Consider the following 15,929-nt stretch of genomic DNA (forward strand, 5'->3'; position numbering starts at 1 on the left):
CCCATTCAAGATTTAGATTGAGTGATGGTCCTTGGCTGAAAAGAAGTTTGGGATTGCAAATACAGTTAGAAGCTTTTAAAACATACCAGAACTTTAGGAACTGAAGGTCATGCATGAAACATTTTCCCTCAGGTACCTCGAAGTTAAGAAGTTACTTCAATTAGGGGGCACACGATTCACCACTGATCAATGGTTTTTTTCCTTAAGGGCATTTACTTGGAAATAGAAAAGAATTTCTAAGTTTGCAATTATATGTTTGCAGAAGAGCTATTCATATCATCTACTGAATGCCCTAAATAAGTTTGACAGGACTGGAAATGAAGATATTAGTGAGAATCAGACCATTTCTGAATATGGGATTCTGTCCAGAGTCAGAGCATATGTCCTACTTCTGCTGAAGGGCAGTGAGCTGAACAGATCAACCTGAAGAGCTCCTCCAAAGGGCTCATGAAGCCTCCTAGCTTCTTCCCCTTTCCTAAGCTATCTCTTCCTGAACATCTCTTCTGAGCTGTCTAAATCCTCAGAAAAAAATAGACAAAAGCTTTTTTTCATTACTGTCATTTAGCTGTGCTTATTTTTTCTGTTGCCTTTTAATAGTTTCCCAAGGTTAAAAAAAAAAAGTCTTTTTCTTTTTTTTTTTTTTTAATATATAAAAGAAATGAGAAATCACAGTTCATAGAAGATGGAGTGAATTATCTGCTAGCTGTATTTCAAGCTGACATTCTTTTTCTTACCTTTTGGCATTACACATCATGATTTTTTTTACTAATTTTCTTAATTTACAACTGCCTTTGTAAGATCATTATTATTACAGATTTGTCATTTTATTTGTGACTTTATAAGTGATTTTGCTGTAATAATGCCACGTTTTGGTTCTGTGCTATTTTCTAGCAATTGTGGCATCTTAAGAAATTGAACATTAAAAGAAATTAAGCCTTGATCTCAGTAAAGAACTCACAAGCATATTTTTTTTTCCCTGTGAATTGTTCCACTGCCCCTGTGGTAATAAACTTTTGAAAGAGGAGTCTACCCACAATCCTACCATGTGGTATCAATATGACTTTGCCAGCATTTCTTTTTATCAGTTGACTAAAAGTTTAAAATACCAACACCAAGACCTTCCAGTAGCCACTGAGTTTGTATCTTACTGTTTCTTTTGTGTTCTTTGCCAATTAATAGAAACACCATTACGGTGTTTTTCACATTTTCACAATTTTGATAAATACTCAAAATTTTAAAAAATAATTACAAGTTTTGAGAGGTTTGCTCTTGGCATGTTACATTGAACTTCTTCATTACCATTACTCTTTACTGCTACCCCTTCAATCTCCTCTCCTATCCTCTGCCATGTCTGCATGTCATCTCTTATTCATCCTTCAGCTTTCTGAGCAGGAGTAGGATTCTGCATGATATCTTTTCTTCCCTACTTCTTTTATATAAAGCATCTTTTCCTATTTCTTGTGAAGGGATCCCAGGTTTACCTGCCTATTCTAGACCTCTTTCTTTCTCTCCAGTCTGAGTTCCAGGGATGTCTCTGTGACAGATTTGTAGCTGTCAGCTAAATCACATTATGGCTGAGCAAAAGTATTAATTCCCTTCACACCAAGCATTTTCAACTCCTCCTTTCTTGATCAACATAGATAATATTGCTCTCCTGCCTGTCTCTTGGGCTGTACCCCGAGTATCATAAATGACCTAGGTGTTTCTTCAGTTTTGTGCAGCCATTCAGTGTCTAAACATTGCAGGTCATTTTTCACAGAGACAATGAGTTTAAAGAAGTTATTCTTCCAGCTCTAGGCTAAAATAATCTCTGCCTTCCCGTTCCTCCGTAGGAATTTATGTAATTTTTAATTCCTTGTATCTCCTGTGAGATGATTTTTCACCATATTTTCCTAACTTATGTCCTCCAAAGCATGTTTGGATTGTAGATAGAAGAAGTTAATGGCTGCACTTCTTCCAGACTTGATGTTTAAAACAAATTTTTTAAATGATTTGCTTAAATTCTTGAAATTATTTGCAGTGTCCCAATTGTAATTGTTACTCAGTGTACTCAGAGCTCTTAAACTCTTTCTAGTGAATGAAACGCTATGAATATTACTTATTTCTGAAATATTTTGTTCCTCTGGGAACCTGGTTACGCGGAGAACATCTTAGTTAAGTTATTCTCAATCCCTTTGTAAATCAAATCACTGAATATGTATAAACTGAAATGTCTGAGATAAGGGAGGGAAATATGTCTTTATAAGGCTGTATGCATATCTGAACTCTGACTAGGAACCTAATATATGCTTTGAGGAAAAGGAGGGCAATTTCTTACTTAAAGTTAATCAGAGCAGTCAGGCAGCCGATTTTGGTATTGTTCGTATTAAAAATGAAACATTTAGTGATTTCTTAGAAGAGAAACATGAATAAAGGACAATTAAATCCTATCTACTACTTATGCTATAACAGCTACTTTTCTGACTGTAGAATGATTATTCTGAGAAGGATCAGAATGCCTGGGGAAAAAGCAAGAAGCCAAAAGCAGTTGGGGAATAAGCAAGTTTTGAATTCTTTTATTGTAACCATTATTGAAGGCAACAGTACAAGTACCAGTTAACTATATCTGATTCAGAAAACCTCATTGCCTTAATCTAACACTTCTACTTTAAAATATTTTGATGCCGAAGTCATGCAGTCTTAGCAATGGTGCTACACTTTCTAGTGGGGTGTCTTGAAATGGTTGAAACTCAACAAGAGACCAAAAATAGCCGTCCATGAGCTGTGCTGCAGCTGGCGTGCAAACCCCAGCCACCTGTGTCCTCTTGTGACCAGGATCTCTAGGTCAGGAATTCCACAGTTCCCAGGAGGAGAAAAGGAACTCTGCTCCTAGCCAAGTAGCTACATAACCAGATTGTCCTTATCTCTGAAATGACTCATTGCTTCCAGAGGTGAGAGTAATAAGAGCCAGGTCCTTATCAATGAATGATACGATTGTTCAATGCTTTAACACTTTTGTTCTTTGACAAAGAAAATTAAAAAAAATCTGTATTACAAAATTGTGATATTTACTGGAATATCAAGCACTGTAAAAGCAATATTACCTCTATTCTGAGTGTGCCTGAGGCTCTTATTCTCTGCAATAAATGTTTGGATATTTTTCCAAAAAGATTACTGTTTCCCATGCTGCTTAGGATGGATCTAATTAATTTATGAAGAAAGTGTTAGTAGAGCAGCAGAACTGTGACTATTGTTTTGCAGCATGGAAAAAAGTGCCCTTTTACCTTCATTGCTTTAGAAAGTCTGCATTTATACCAGATTTAATGTCTTCCTTTTTTCTTTTTAATGTAAGAAATGTCATATTGTGTTCTTGAAAGAATGAATGTTTGACAACATTATTTTCAGTTAAGTTTTGGCAGTCTCGCAGTTGCTGTGCACGGAGATTGGTAAGCAACCACGAGTTTGGTTTTGCTGAGTTAATGCTGTGTGTTTCTTAAAAGCATATGGAATTAAATAAGGGAGACTGTGGTTTGTTTTGTCTTCAATTTTTCTCCCTCTGCAGCTTTTCTCTTATAACCTTCTTTACATTCAACACAACTGTATAGTCCTTCTACTGATCTGTGAAGGGAAAGGGATTTACTATAGTATCACATAGAAAGTAGATATTTTTTATCAACTGTTCCCTTTTTGTTTGATTTTTAAGACCTGGAGGTTTCCTTTACCCTCATAATGTGTTGCTTAACCAGATGAGACTAGTTATTAATTCACTCTAGCCTGTACATTTTTGTAGGTAAAAGACACTGCCCTCTGAGTAGGCTGTTATAGAACAAGACTGATTACAAGTGACATTTAAAATAAGTGGTTGCTGCTATAGAGTTGATGCTACACAAGTAAATCGTAATTCCAGCAGCACACACACACACACCAAAAAAAAAAAAGAAAGAAATTTGCCCCACATGGACGTTAACAATGTTTGTCACATCTGCCAGGAGGTGAGGTGATGTTTTTCATCCACTCCTGCTATCTGCATGCGCGATGTCTGCAGGACACAGCTCAGCTTCAGAGTCATAGCTGCCGTATCACGTGCTTGCTGATACTTGCTGGGCACTGGGAATGGTGAGCTTGGTTTGCAAGTGTGGGAAGAGCATTAAAGGTGACTTGGCCTTACTGCATGAACACACTGCTAGGGCTTGCAGGTGTGGCAGCAATATTTGGGACAGGTGACAGGAGTGGCTAAGGAAGATGTGTTCATCATTAGGAGATTTGTTTTGGTAAATGCTGAGGCAGTTAAAAAGAAGTCAGGCAATGACAGGGAAAAGCTTGATTTCTTAGTGTCTTGTAAAGTTTTGAAAGATTTTGGAAGCCAACACCACAATAAACAGCTTGTTGAGAGGTAAGAAGATCATAATTTGTAGCCAGGTGTACGTTTGCTGAATTTTATCAAGTTTGGCTTGTTTTCACAAATTAATTGAGGAGATTCTTTGGAAACTAAACAGTTTGGTTTGTTTCAGAGATTGTTGTGGATCTGAAAACTGAAAAACACAGGTCCTTATTGCAGGCTTTTACCCAGGACACCTGCGTGTGACTGGCAGACACAGTACAGTATGTGCAGGAGCCTGGCCCCCTCTGGAAGTACCCTAATGGTGCCACTGGGCACTCAGATCTCTCCAGCCTTGGTTTTCAAACTAAAGAAAACAGTTGTTCAAATTAGACTGGAGGGACAGACTCTTTAGCAGGATCTGTTGCAATGGGACAGTGGAAAATGGTTTCAAGCTAAAAGGGTGGAGATTTAGACTGGATGTATGGAAAAAGTTATTTACAATAAGGGTAGTGAAGCACTGAAATGGGGTTCCAGAGAGGTGGTAGATGCCCTGTCCTGGTAGACATACAGGGTCAGGCTGGACAGGACTCTGAGCACCTGATGGAGCTGTAGGTGTCCCTGTTCATTGCAGGGAAGTTGGACCAGATGACCTTTAAAGTTTACTTCCACTCAAACAATTCTATGATTCTTTGACTGCTGGATGTTAGAGCCAGGGGAAATAAATACTGCAAGCATCGAATGTCCTGGTAAGGCAGACAGGAGGGCACTTGGACTGGACCAGGCAGGCTAGTGTATATAAGGAGGGCCACAGGCTCTGGATGCAGCAGTGGTGCTGGAAGTGGGTGTACCTGCCTGGATCTTGCTTTCCATCACTTCAGGAAAGCAAAGATTTATTGTTTGCTACAGCAGTGTTGCTGTTATAAGCTGAGATGTGGGCTGATTCAACCCCTGCTGCCAGAAACTGCTGCTTGAGTCTCCTACCTCTGCCCTCTCGTCTTGAATCCAACTTAGTAGAAGATGGATGGCAGCATGTTTATCTCAGGAAGGCCTGCTGAACTGACGACAAAGGGCCATATCTTCAGCAACCCCCAGCAGCACGATTTCCTTTGCAGCCACGTGCCTTCGTGGTGGGTTTCCCCTGCACAAGGATCAGCCCATCACGAGGTGAAAGCCCTAGATGGAGCACAGCTGCTCCCTGTCCAGGGCTGCCTTCCGCCCCGGGGCAGATGCGCACCTTTTGAGGTCAAGGCAAGGTCTCCTCACTGGGATTTGCGGGAGAGATTTTAGCAATCAGCTGTTTCCCAGCAATGTCTAATCTCTCAAGTTTGCAAAAGAAGAATTACTCTGAATTGCAACCTAGGCAGAAGCGAGGAAGGAAGCACTTCAAAGATTTCCTTCTTTATAACATCCTCTGTTCCTGAGGGCTTTTGTCCTGCGGTCATGGAGCCCTTTGTGTTTCTCAGTGAACTGGCAGGCCGAACGGCCAAGGTGGCAAAGCAAACACAACTCAGTGTGCCTCCGGCAGCACCCCATCCAGCAGCGCAGGCCTGGCCCTGGTGACTCACGCATTCCTGGCTCCAGCTCCTGCATTGCTGCTCGCTTTGCAGCCCTTTTTTTTCAGGAATGAAGCTGGAAGAGAAATGGCGAGCTTCCTGTTGAGCGCAATCCAGGTCAAGCTCTGTGTGAGGTTTGCTCTGGGATCAGTGCACAAGATGGCCGCCCTGCGCGCGGTGGGATCCTCTGCTGCTGGCACTGGGTGCAGTGACTGCAGATGCTGGGCTGGGGCTGTGGAAGTGCTGAGGGATGCAGAAGAGACCCTGTGTTCCAGATCCAGTACAGCTCAGTGCCAACTGCCCTCCTTGGTTCAGTTGTGCTGTGTACCCATGTACTTCTGAAAGAATGCATATAAATGCTTTAATAGGAATAGCTATTCAGAGTTCAGATCTCAAAGAAAATATCATAAGGCGGCAATTTTGATATAAGAAATATAAGTGTGAATATGTCACAAATTCAAATTTCGGACTTGTAACAAATTTAGTCTCCAGTAGAATTTTCACAGCACCCCCTTATGTATCTCAGATCTCTCAGATGAGGTATTAAAATCTCAAAGTTCATTTTTAAGCTCAAATGTGTTTTATGTAAAGATGGTTCTTCAAATTCAGGACTTTTGCCAGGCTCTCAATTTCCATTCTCCATGTTTCTGTATCACTACTAATTGTTCTTTTAAGATTATCACCACTGAAACTTTTATGCTGGAAACCTTTAAGAGAAGGAATGTTTACTTTTCTAAGATGCTTTGCTTTTATTCTACTTGCTTATCCTTTCAAAGAGTTGACTTTTGCAACAGAGATGCTTTTAAAGACTTTTTTCCAATAAGTGCAGGTATTTATACTGTACCGTTATGAGGGTTAATTCTGCAGAGCTACTCCTGTATTGATGCTGTTTCCAGTGGAACAGAATTTACTTGTGTTTGTTTTGAACACTGAGGCAGTTCAGCATCCAAATACTGGAGCAGTTTTAAATATGTGAAAAACTTGGCAAAGCTTAATTTGCTGAGAAAATACTGCCATTTTCACAAGAAGTAATTGCACTTAGGGCTTTCTCAATAACAAGCAGCAGTGACCCTTCCAATTTTCCTTAAGAGTTAAAAAAGAAAATCTGGCCTTCTCATTGTACAGTACTTATATATCAGATTGACACTTAAAATAATATAGTAGTATTGCATTTTATATCCAGAATGTGGAGGAACTTATAACAACTGCTTGACTTAGTTATAAATGGCAATTACTGCTTGTTTGGGAGCCTGAACTGCTGAAGCCCATAGGTAATCTGTTGTCAGAACCTATTATCGTTTAAGTTATTGTTGGGCATGAATTAAAGATTCGTTACTGTCAGGCTGAATACTGCTTCAGGACAGAGCTGAGGGACTGCCAAGAACAAGGTCTGCTACGCTAGGTGTTGTTCAGGTGGAAGTAACGAGGTCTGTAAACAAAGGCTCTCTGAAAGAGCCTGCATAGCTGAGATATGCTGGTCACTTGAAGGATTAATGAAAGGCACAATGGGGCCGATGACATCTTGATGAGGTCATTTTTTCTTTACAGAATACTGGGGTGAGGTCTTCGTGAGAATAAGCCAAGTGCAGGGATGGAGAGATGAAGTAAAGGAGGAGAGAGATGATAAAATGAAGGGATGCCTGGGAGCAAATGAAAGTGAGGGTGGGGAAAGGAAAAAGCCAATTTAGACTGAATAAGGACCATAATTAAAAGTGAAACATGGCATACAGGTGTGCTAAGGATCAGAGGGTCCCTGCTGCTTCAGTGTGCCCCTTCGGTTTGTGGGGTGTTTTCTGTTTGTTGGATTTGTTTTTTTTCTTGTTTCTTCTTCTCGGGACTCCTTTCCCTTTACCCTTGGTGGGCTGAACTGGGGGAAGTACCAGCCACGATTCTCGAGTCATACTCATGGAGGGAAGCTCCCTCCATCATGCAGGGCTGAAATGCAGCTTGTCCAGCTTGCTTATAAGATGTCTCAACTTTGTGGTATTCCAACCACTTCTAGCAGCTGACTTTGGGATTTCAGATCCAATTGCTGCATATTAAGATAACTACTTTTGCCTTGAAGAAAACTATTCCTTTTTTTTTTTTTTCTTCTTTTTGTATAAAAATGTTGCTGTCTTGAAGTTCAAGAAAGCATCCAGTGCATATTTAAATACTTCCATTAGTTGCAGCAGTGGTAACACAGTTAGTTGGAAAATTCATACAAATTTTCCTACTATTTTTTTATTGCTGAGATATTCTTTGCAAAACACATGCAGTATGTTACAATTAATTCTACAATTTTTATGTTAATAGGCAAACTTTGGACCAGAAGTATGAAGGTTGCTTACAATATACTACATAAATTAGGCACGAAACAAGAGCCGATGGTACGACCTGGAGACAGGGTGAGTATCTCGGTGATTTGTAATTGCTAATAGTTCAGATGCCACGTCAACAAAGAGAGATTGAGGTATTTGGGGTGCGCAGAGGGAATTAATGCTGGGGGCTGAGGGCAGTTTGTCTTTCACTCGGGAAGGGACTGATTATTCAGACAGATGTTTTGAATTGTATATTAAATCATTTGAGCTAGTATTCGCTGAATAGTAAGTTGAAGTTGTGGCAACATCAGCAATAAACGTTCCCATGGAAAGTGATTTTTGGACATAGAGCAGCTGTCTGTTTAGCAGAAGTTTGCATATAGAGCCTGGAGGTGTCGTGTGGTTAAAACTTACTTACTAATGACTTCGTAGTTGTTGAGGTGGTAGAAACAAGAGAAACATAGTGGAGGACAAAGACAAACAAAGGAAGAACATTTTGGCAGCCAGTTAAATAAATGAATTACATGGGCTGGTAATGTGCAGAATATTTCCATTTCTTGTTCCTCACTGATTCAGTTGCTGCTCGAAGCTGAATCTAGGTGAATGGATAACATGCACAGAGGGCAAGCAAGGGTTACAGAGCTAGTCTTCTACCTTCATGCTACCCCTTTTCTCTGCCAGAATGTGTATCCAAATTTCCACCGGTCTCATTCTATGTTGGCTTTAAGCTATGGAACAGAGATTCCAGAACAAAGCTGTCAGAAATGCACATTTTAGTAATGACTTACTTTGTAGTTCGACTTTTGAATGTGAAATTAAGGATTCCTATTCCAAAGTATGATAGCAGTCCTCAAATTGCTGGTTCACTTGGTTCCCTTGTGCCATATGTGTGAAATGTGTCGATTGACATTATATTTTTCTTACGGCTTCAAAAATGAAAGCGTGCAGTAATACTTCCCAGAAGTAAGAATAAAAATTAAAATTAAATGTGAAACCTGACAGACCTTCTTTTGTTCCTTTCGGAAATAAGTCATAAAGCATTTAACTAAAGGATCTCTAGATCTTTGATCCAAATTGCTTCCAATGACAGCATTCAGCCAGCAAGATCTGAAGAGTCTCTTTTACTTGATTCACAAGCATGTGTCTAAGCAACAGCAGAAGAAACAAGTTGTTCAAGTGTAGGCATTACGAGAACTCACCCAGAAGGCTGTAAAAGGAATCAAGCTCAGAAACAGCCAGTGACATATGCATCTCTCTGTGTTGTCTACAACCGCCCATCTTTGTATTAACTTAGTGCAACAACCACTGACATCTCCTAGCATTAAGAAAGGATTTGTAGATAATTCAGTCTGAAAGCTGGAAGTTCAGCTAGCACAGGACACATACTGAACAAATTGCAGTTCTTCTAAAATAAGTCTACCTAGATTATGGTGAAGCAAATGTTTATAGCTGAGTGCTGAAAGCATATGCTTTGTGTTGTAAAAACATCTTGCCTAACATCTCCTTGTAACGGAAACACAATCATTTGAAACGACTTTATGTTGAAGATGAGGTGTTATGGTACTGCTGATGTTTTAGGCTATTATTGTGGCTGTTATCCCCCTGTTGTAATAACATAAAAGCTTTCTGACCTCTTTGAAGGTGACTTTTTATTCTAAATAATGTATTTTGTGCGACAGCAGCTAGAGGTACTTTTGAAATACCAAATGAAATACAGGTGCATATTTGTGATCTTTTCTAAATCAGAGGGTAATTGTTTCCTTATGTTAATATGATATCAAACTCAGAAAGGCCTTTTCCCCTTGAAAAGCATCTTCTATCAATACAATCTCTATTTTTCATGGCTGCTATTACATCACTCCTTAGTTTCTTTGTCTGAGCCAAAAGAATAAGTGTATGAGCCTGTATTTGATTCTCTGATTCTGATATAATTATAGTACATGAAGAACTGCATTTGCCTTCTGAAGCTTCAGAAATTCAACCTTGTGTCACCTCCAGACAGCTGCCTGGAAATTAAGCTTCCTCTCTAAAATATCTGCCAGATAACCAGATTCTCGACAATGTGCTGTGTATTTTGTTTTCCTTCAGCCTTATCCCTTTTGGCTGTTACACACACTCTTTATTTATTTGGTACAGCTCTGTTAGTGATTAATGTCTTTTGAAGAGGAAGTTAGTGCCTTATTCCCACTAGACTTCAGTGAGAGTTTTTCACCTCTGTCAGCTCCTTTGAAAAGATTCTCAGCCACAGTTTCACTGTGTGTATGTAAACAAAGAGCAAAACAAAACCAACAATCCTCAATGTACCTTTTAGGATCATTCAACATCTTTTAGATGTTCGCTGGGCTCAGCAAACTTTTATGTCCCTGCAGTGTACCAAGCAAAAACCCTTTCCTTCCATTTCCCTTGTTTATGGTTTGTGTTCAGAGAATATATGCACTAACTGCAAAGCCATGTTGAGCAGTTGTATTGTTCATGTCCTAGCTTACAGACATGATAGCAGTGTATTTTCTCCGAAGTTTCTGAAGTTACAATCTTCAGCTTAAAAGCAGATATTTTTGACCCACTTGGCCATAGTTCGATTCCTTCTAGCTTGAAGGAATCAATTTAATTTATGGAAGACAACTGTTTTGATGCATAAGAAAATACAGAAAACACTTCTAAACTATAGCAACTGACTCTTGGACAGTATATAAAAACAGTGTTTTTGCACTGAGACATTGAAACATGCAATTCCTACAGATGTCAAATCAGTTAAAACTGAAGACTTATTAACAGTTTCAACAAATTTTATGGTGATATGATAATTCATTCTGATCTCGTGTGCAAACACAAAGGAGTTAAGATAGAAATTATGTGCAGTGCCTCTTGCATGCTGCTTCAGGTTCCATCCCCTGAGGTCATTAACGAATAATTTATGGCAATGGCAAGGAGAGGTGTGGGCTCTTTAGGCTACTAAATTCATAGCTCGACCGTGATCTCACATATCCCCATCCATTTTGTACTTGGAGGATCAAAAGAGATTGTAGTGTCCATAGAAGTTAGCTGCCCAGTTTGCACATTTAGGGAAGTGGGCATGCAGGTGATTTTCTATATGTAATATTTCATCTAGGATAAGGTGGGGTAGGATAAGCTAGGGTAGAGTAAAGCAGTTCATTTGAAAGGAACATTCAAAGATCATTGAGTCCAGCAGTGTGATGTCTTCAAGGCCAAAAGTGAAAGCAGTATGACTGAGCGCATTGTCTGAATGCCTATTGAACGCTGACAGGCATGGGGCATCAACTACCTCACTAGGAACAACCTCACAGCAAAGAATTTTTTACTGATGTCCAGTCTGACCATTCCCTGGCACAGCTTTGTGCATTCACTATATCCTGCCATCGGTTATGATGTGCAAAGGCCGACACCTTCCTCTGCACATCTCCTCATCAGGAATCTGTAGGGAGCCATGGGGTTACCTCTGGGCATCTTTTCTCCAAACTAGACAAACCAAGTGTCCTCAACCTCTCCACCTTCCAGCCCTTTTACTGGCTTTATATGTTGCCAGCTTGGATGTGGCATTCACTTTTCTAGACATCATTTGGTTGTGTTCACTAACAACACAGAAACTTCTATGCTTGGAAACAGTCCAGTCCTAAAATAAAATTATTGTGTGAGGCAAAGCCTCGGGAGACAAAACGTAATTGTTACTGATTGACATAATGATATAGTAGGTCTGGGTAATCAGAACTGTTTTCAGTAACTTAAAGGAAATACTAAATTAGAATGTAAAATTATTCCATTTGCTTGGTTATTTAATATCTGCAAAGCAATCAGTAAATTGAGAATCAGATGAAAGATATTGTCAATGTAGGAAACAATGCATCAGGAAAATGTTTAACTAGGACCTAAGTGAAAATGTTCATAAAAGGAATGTGTATCAGAAGAAATTCCTTCTGACTCCACATTCATCCTTCATTAGGTATTTGAATGATTATTACTGAAATGTTTCAGTAATCACCTCTCCAAAAGGGAGTATGGAAACTCCAATCATTGTCAGTTAAAGCCCATAATAAAACATGCAATTCAGGAACTCTTTAACACATGTCTCTTTGTTTCAGGTAACACTTGTATTCCCTAACAATGATCCTGCTGCTTTCATGGTAGCATTTTACGGCTGCCTGCTTGCTGAAGTTGTCCCCGTCCCTATTGAAGTGCCACTTACAAGAAAGGTAGGGAACCAAATCTCTTCTCTATATTGCATTTTAAAACTTGTCAGAATGAATCATGACCAAGCCTAAGTTTTGAGTGTATTTTTGTGGATAACTAGCCCTGAATGTACAAAGATAGCATTGTGTGGTGAGTTATATATAGTTCCTTCTTTTTTGTGATGGCAAATCTCAAGATGTGCCTGCAGTTTCAGCAAATGCAGGAGGGCTGCCTGGGAAAGGAGAAGAAAATTTTGCAAGAAAACAGTTCTGCAAGACTTACACGGAATAATCTTTGCAGCCTCTTCAAGCATGGTGATGTTGGCTACTGACAAAGAATCACTGGCAGCAACTGCTGATTTTCCACCTGGCCCTGCAACCAAAGCTATGTTATAATACCGCTATCTCTGTGTATCCAACTTCAGAGCATTTGGGGAAATGCCTTCTCCCGTGTCTGTTTCTGCATTTGTATCCTGAAGCTTCTGTCACCACTGTCATCTCTGCCAAGGGTCACCTTTGAGCAAAATGAGTTTGGGAATTCTCATCACAGAGCCATTTCATAACCAAAACTGACCACAGCAAAAAATGCTGCTTCTCAAATGCAGTATTGGTCCAGATTCCACTGTTAGTTCCTATGAAAGTGCTAGCAGGCAAGTAGGGCTGTTTCAGAATGAAAATATGCTTGGGAGCAATGAGGGGAGATGGCTCAGTGGTGTACGTGAGCCACAACTGGGAAGCTTACACTGATGCTGTTGAATATGCATTTTTTCTGAGGATGCATACCTTTGAGGCTGTAAATATAACAAAATATATTTATCTATTTAGTCCAAGCTCTTTTTGTCATGTCCTCTTAATTTTACCATGGCTGGAAGCAAAGTTTGTTCTAAGGTACTCCTAAATATCCCTTATGTAATGCCTTTGTTATTAGTTAGCACTAATAATGCCTAACTTTGTTTGGTCTGGAATTGTCCATACAAGACGTTTTCTTTAATCCACTTTGTGCTATAAGCTAATGCTAGTTTATTTGTAAAATGTTGTATTTGAGTGCTCTGAGGAGTGGACTTGGCTGTGAAATGACTATAATGATCTTATTGGAAACATGCTGCATTTGCATCAAGCTATCACCATGCTTTCACATTTGAGCGCAGCACTTCAAGGTAAATTGAAGTAGTAACGAAGTGAGCATTATTTCTATAAAGACCAGAGATTTTATATGCATCAACAAAATAAGGCAGGTAGACTGCATATATTGGAAGGTCATACAGAACGTTCACAAAGGTAGCTCTACTTTCATTCCACAGAAAAGAAGCAACGTGCCTTTTAGGGATAAAGACATCTAGTATATCTTTCCTTGTTACTTGTAGTCCTAAGCATAATCACATTTTAAAATACATGGATAGATGTAAAATGTATTTATTTTAGAACATCTGATACCATATCCATCCAGTACGCTATAAAATCCAGCTGTCCAAGCAACCTGATCTAGCTGTGCATGTCCCTGTGCATTGCAGAGAAGTTGGACTAGATGACCTTTAAAGATCCCTTCCAACTCTGAGGATTCCATAATTTTCCAATGAAATACCCTATGTCAAATCTATGTCAAATTAATAACTTACCCTAATTTGGCTTAACCCCGTGTTTTTTTAATATGTGCATATGTATATGTATAAAAATAGGCATATACACATGCAGATACATATATATTTATATAAGGCAATAACTACAGACTCAGCCTGTTTAACTATTGCCAGGATCTTTCCATAATGTTTAAATATTGCATTGATAAAACAATAACAAAGATGTCAGCAGTAAAATTAAAAAGCAACATGATATATCATCTATAAATAAAACTATGCAATCTCACAGCATATACTATTACAAATATTTCTGCATTTGTTTATGTGGAGCAGGAACTGGAGTGGAAGCAATGAGATGAAAATCATGTTCTGAGTAGTCCCAGAAGGAATACCTCTGCTTGGTCAAATGGCAGCAGATCGCTTCTGGCATCCGTGGGAAGATGTCATTCGTGTCATCACACAATGGCCTAGGCTGTTCTTTTATAATTTACCATCATTTGTTCTCTTTTCTTCACACTTCAATAAGTTCTGGCAGTGTGCATTTTGTGGTTTGTGTTTTGGAAGACAAATGCAAACCAACAAGTAGACCAATAATTATACTATAGGCTAAAACAAACTTAGAAAATAGCACGTGAATGTAGATGAGCTATTTCAGGGAGTTATATTATGAGCTCATCTTTAATATTCAAAATGTGAGTTAATAGCTGTAATAATATTCTGCATTTTCATAAGGAGAAGTTTTTCACAGCTCTTTGCAAATTATGCTTGACAGTTCAAAATTGAACAGAAATATTTGCAGCCAGGTAGCATTTTGGCTTATATATTACTTTGCAGGCATCTATGCACATATGAAAGTAAAGCCTGCAGCCCATATATTTTGTGTGTATTCCCTATCTTTGTATCATGAGTGTCATTTCTTTTAGCTTTTGACAGTTTATTTTCAGGTTCATTACTAGCTGAGGGTCCATCTCTTGCTCTTTCTTTCTGTATCACATCTTTGTGTTGACCTAGAAATAGTTCTCTGCTTCCCCAGAGAACTTCAGGAGCCCATGTCTGACATGGCAGCTGGGATGGATTGCCTGGATTCCCAGCCATCAAGACTTCAGTTTTGTTTATTCTCAGAACACTTCCTGATCTTTAGCAAGGATCCAGGGATTGGAATTTGTGTCAGCATGACTTGAGCTCTTTGCAATTAGGAAATCAGATCTAAAATTAACAGCTGCAATCCCAGGCTTTTTTTTCACATGAAGACTAACTCTTTATCCTAGACGTATTCAGGGATTTTACGGTCATCGTAGCAATAGAATAAACATTGTGTTTATTTTTTTTATTTTAATTTTTTGTGTTTATTTAAAAATATATTTTTTATTTCTTTTTCTTCAGATTTTGCAGGATATATTTTATTCCATTTGATGAGCTTCGTGAAATTTATTCTACTACTCTGATACAGCTAGGGGAGTTAATCTATTTTAATCTTAAAGTAATGTTTTTGCTCTCCAAGCACATTCGTAATCATGCTCAGTTACACACTACAAATATACGATTGGTGATCCTACATAGATCCTTATGGCCTTCTTGTCATAGGTGGTGAATATTTGTAGCAGGTTATGACATGGAAGCATATAAAAATCTATTTATCAATCACTGTTTCATAGCCTCTTAGGCTTGATGCTAAGTGTGCTTCTTCAGATTCTGACTGACAACACGATTTTAAAGTACACTTGCTTGTTTTCATAGCAGATTTGTAGCTCTTTATAGTAATCCTGAGAACTTCAGTTATTAAAGCTGTAACAGCAGCCAGAAAATGATATCTTTTTCAAGAGCCCCACTCTTTCATTTGATGGCAGAATTTTATTCCAATGGAAATATGCCTCAATGTCTTTCCTAGTATTCGGACATCTTCAGGACTTGAGATAAAATGTGTTTTCTCTCTGCTTTAGTTATTATTGTTCTGTGCCTGATATGCTGCTATGTATATCATTTTCTATGTAATGTCTTTTGACAATGCACCTTCC

General features: G+C 38.8%; 1 protein-coding gene across 6 annotated transcripts in view; it reads left to right on the forward strand.

Moving 5' to 3' along the window:
- Nucleotides 1-15,929, forward strand: part of DIP2C (DIP2 acetate--CoA ligase C (putative)) — a 292,787-nt gene that overhangs the window by 196,914 nt on the left and 79,944 nt on the right. For all 6 annotated transcript variants that reach the window (XM_090143116.1, XM_090143115.1, XM_090143117.1 and 3 more), the window contains 2 exons: nt 8,149-8,240; nt 12,251-12,361. In XM_090143116.1, coding sequence (XP_089999242.1) covers nt 8,149-8,240; nt 12,251-12,361 — 203 coding nt within the window. The remainder of the gene's footprint in view (nt 1-8,148; nt 8,241-12,250; nt 12,362-15,929) is intronic.

Source organism: Phasianus colchicus, chromosome 6 (assembly GCF_987193195.1).
Source record: "Phasianus colchicus chromosome 6, bPhaCol1.hap1.1, whole genome shotgun sequence".
NCBI lineage: Eukaryota > Metazoa > Chordata > Aves > Galliformes > Phasianidae > Phasianus > Phasianus colchicus.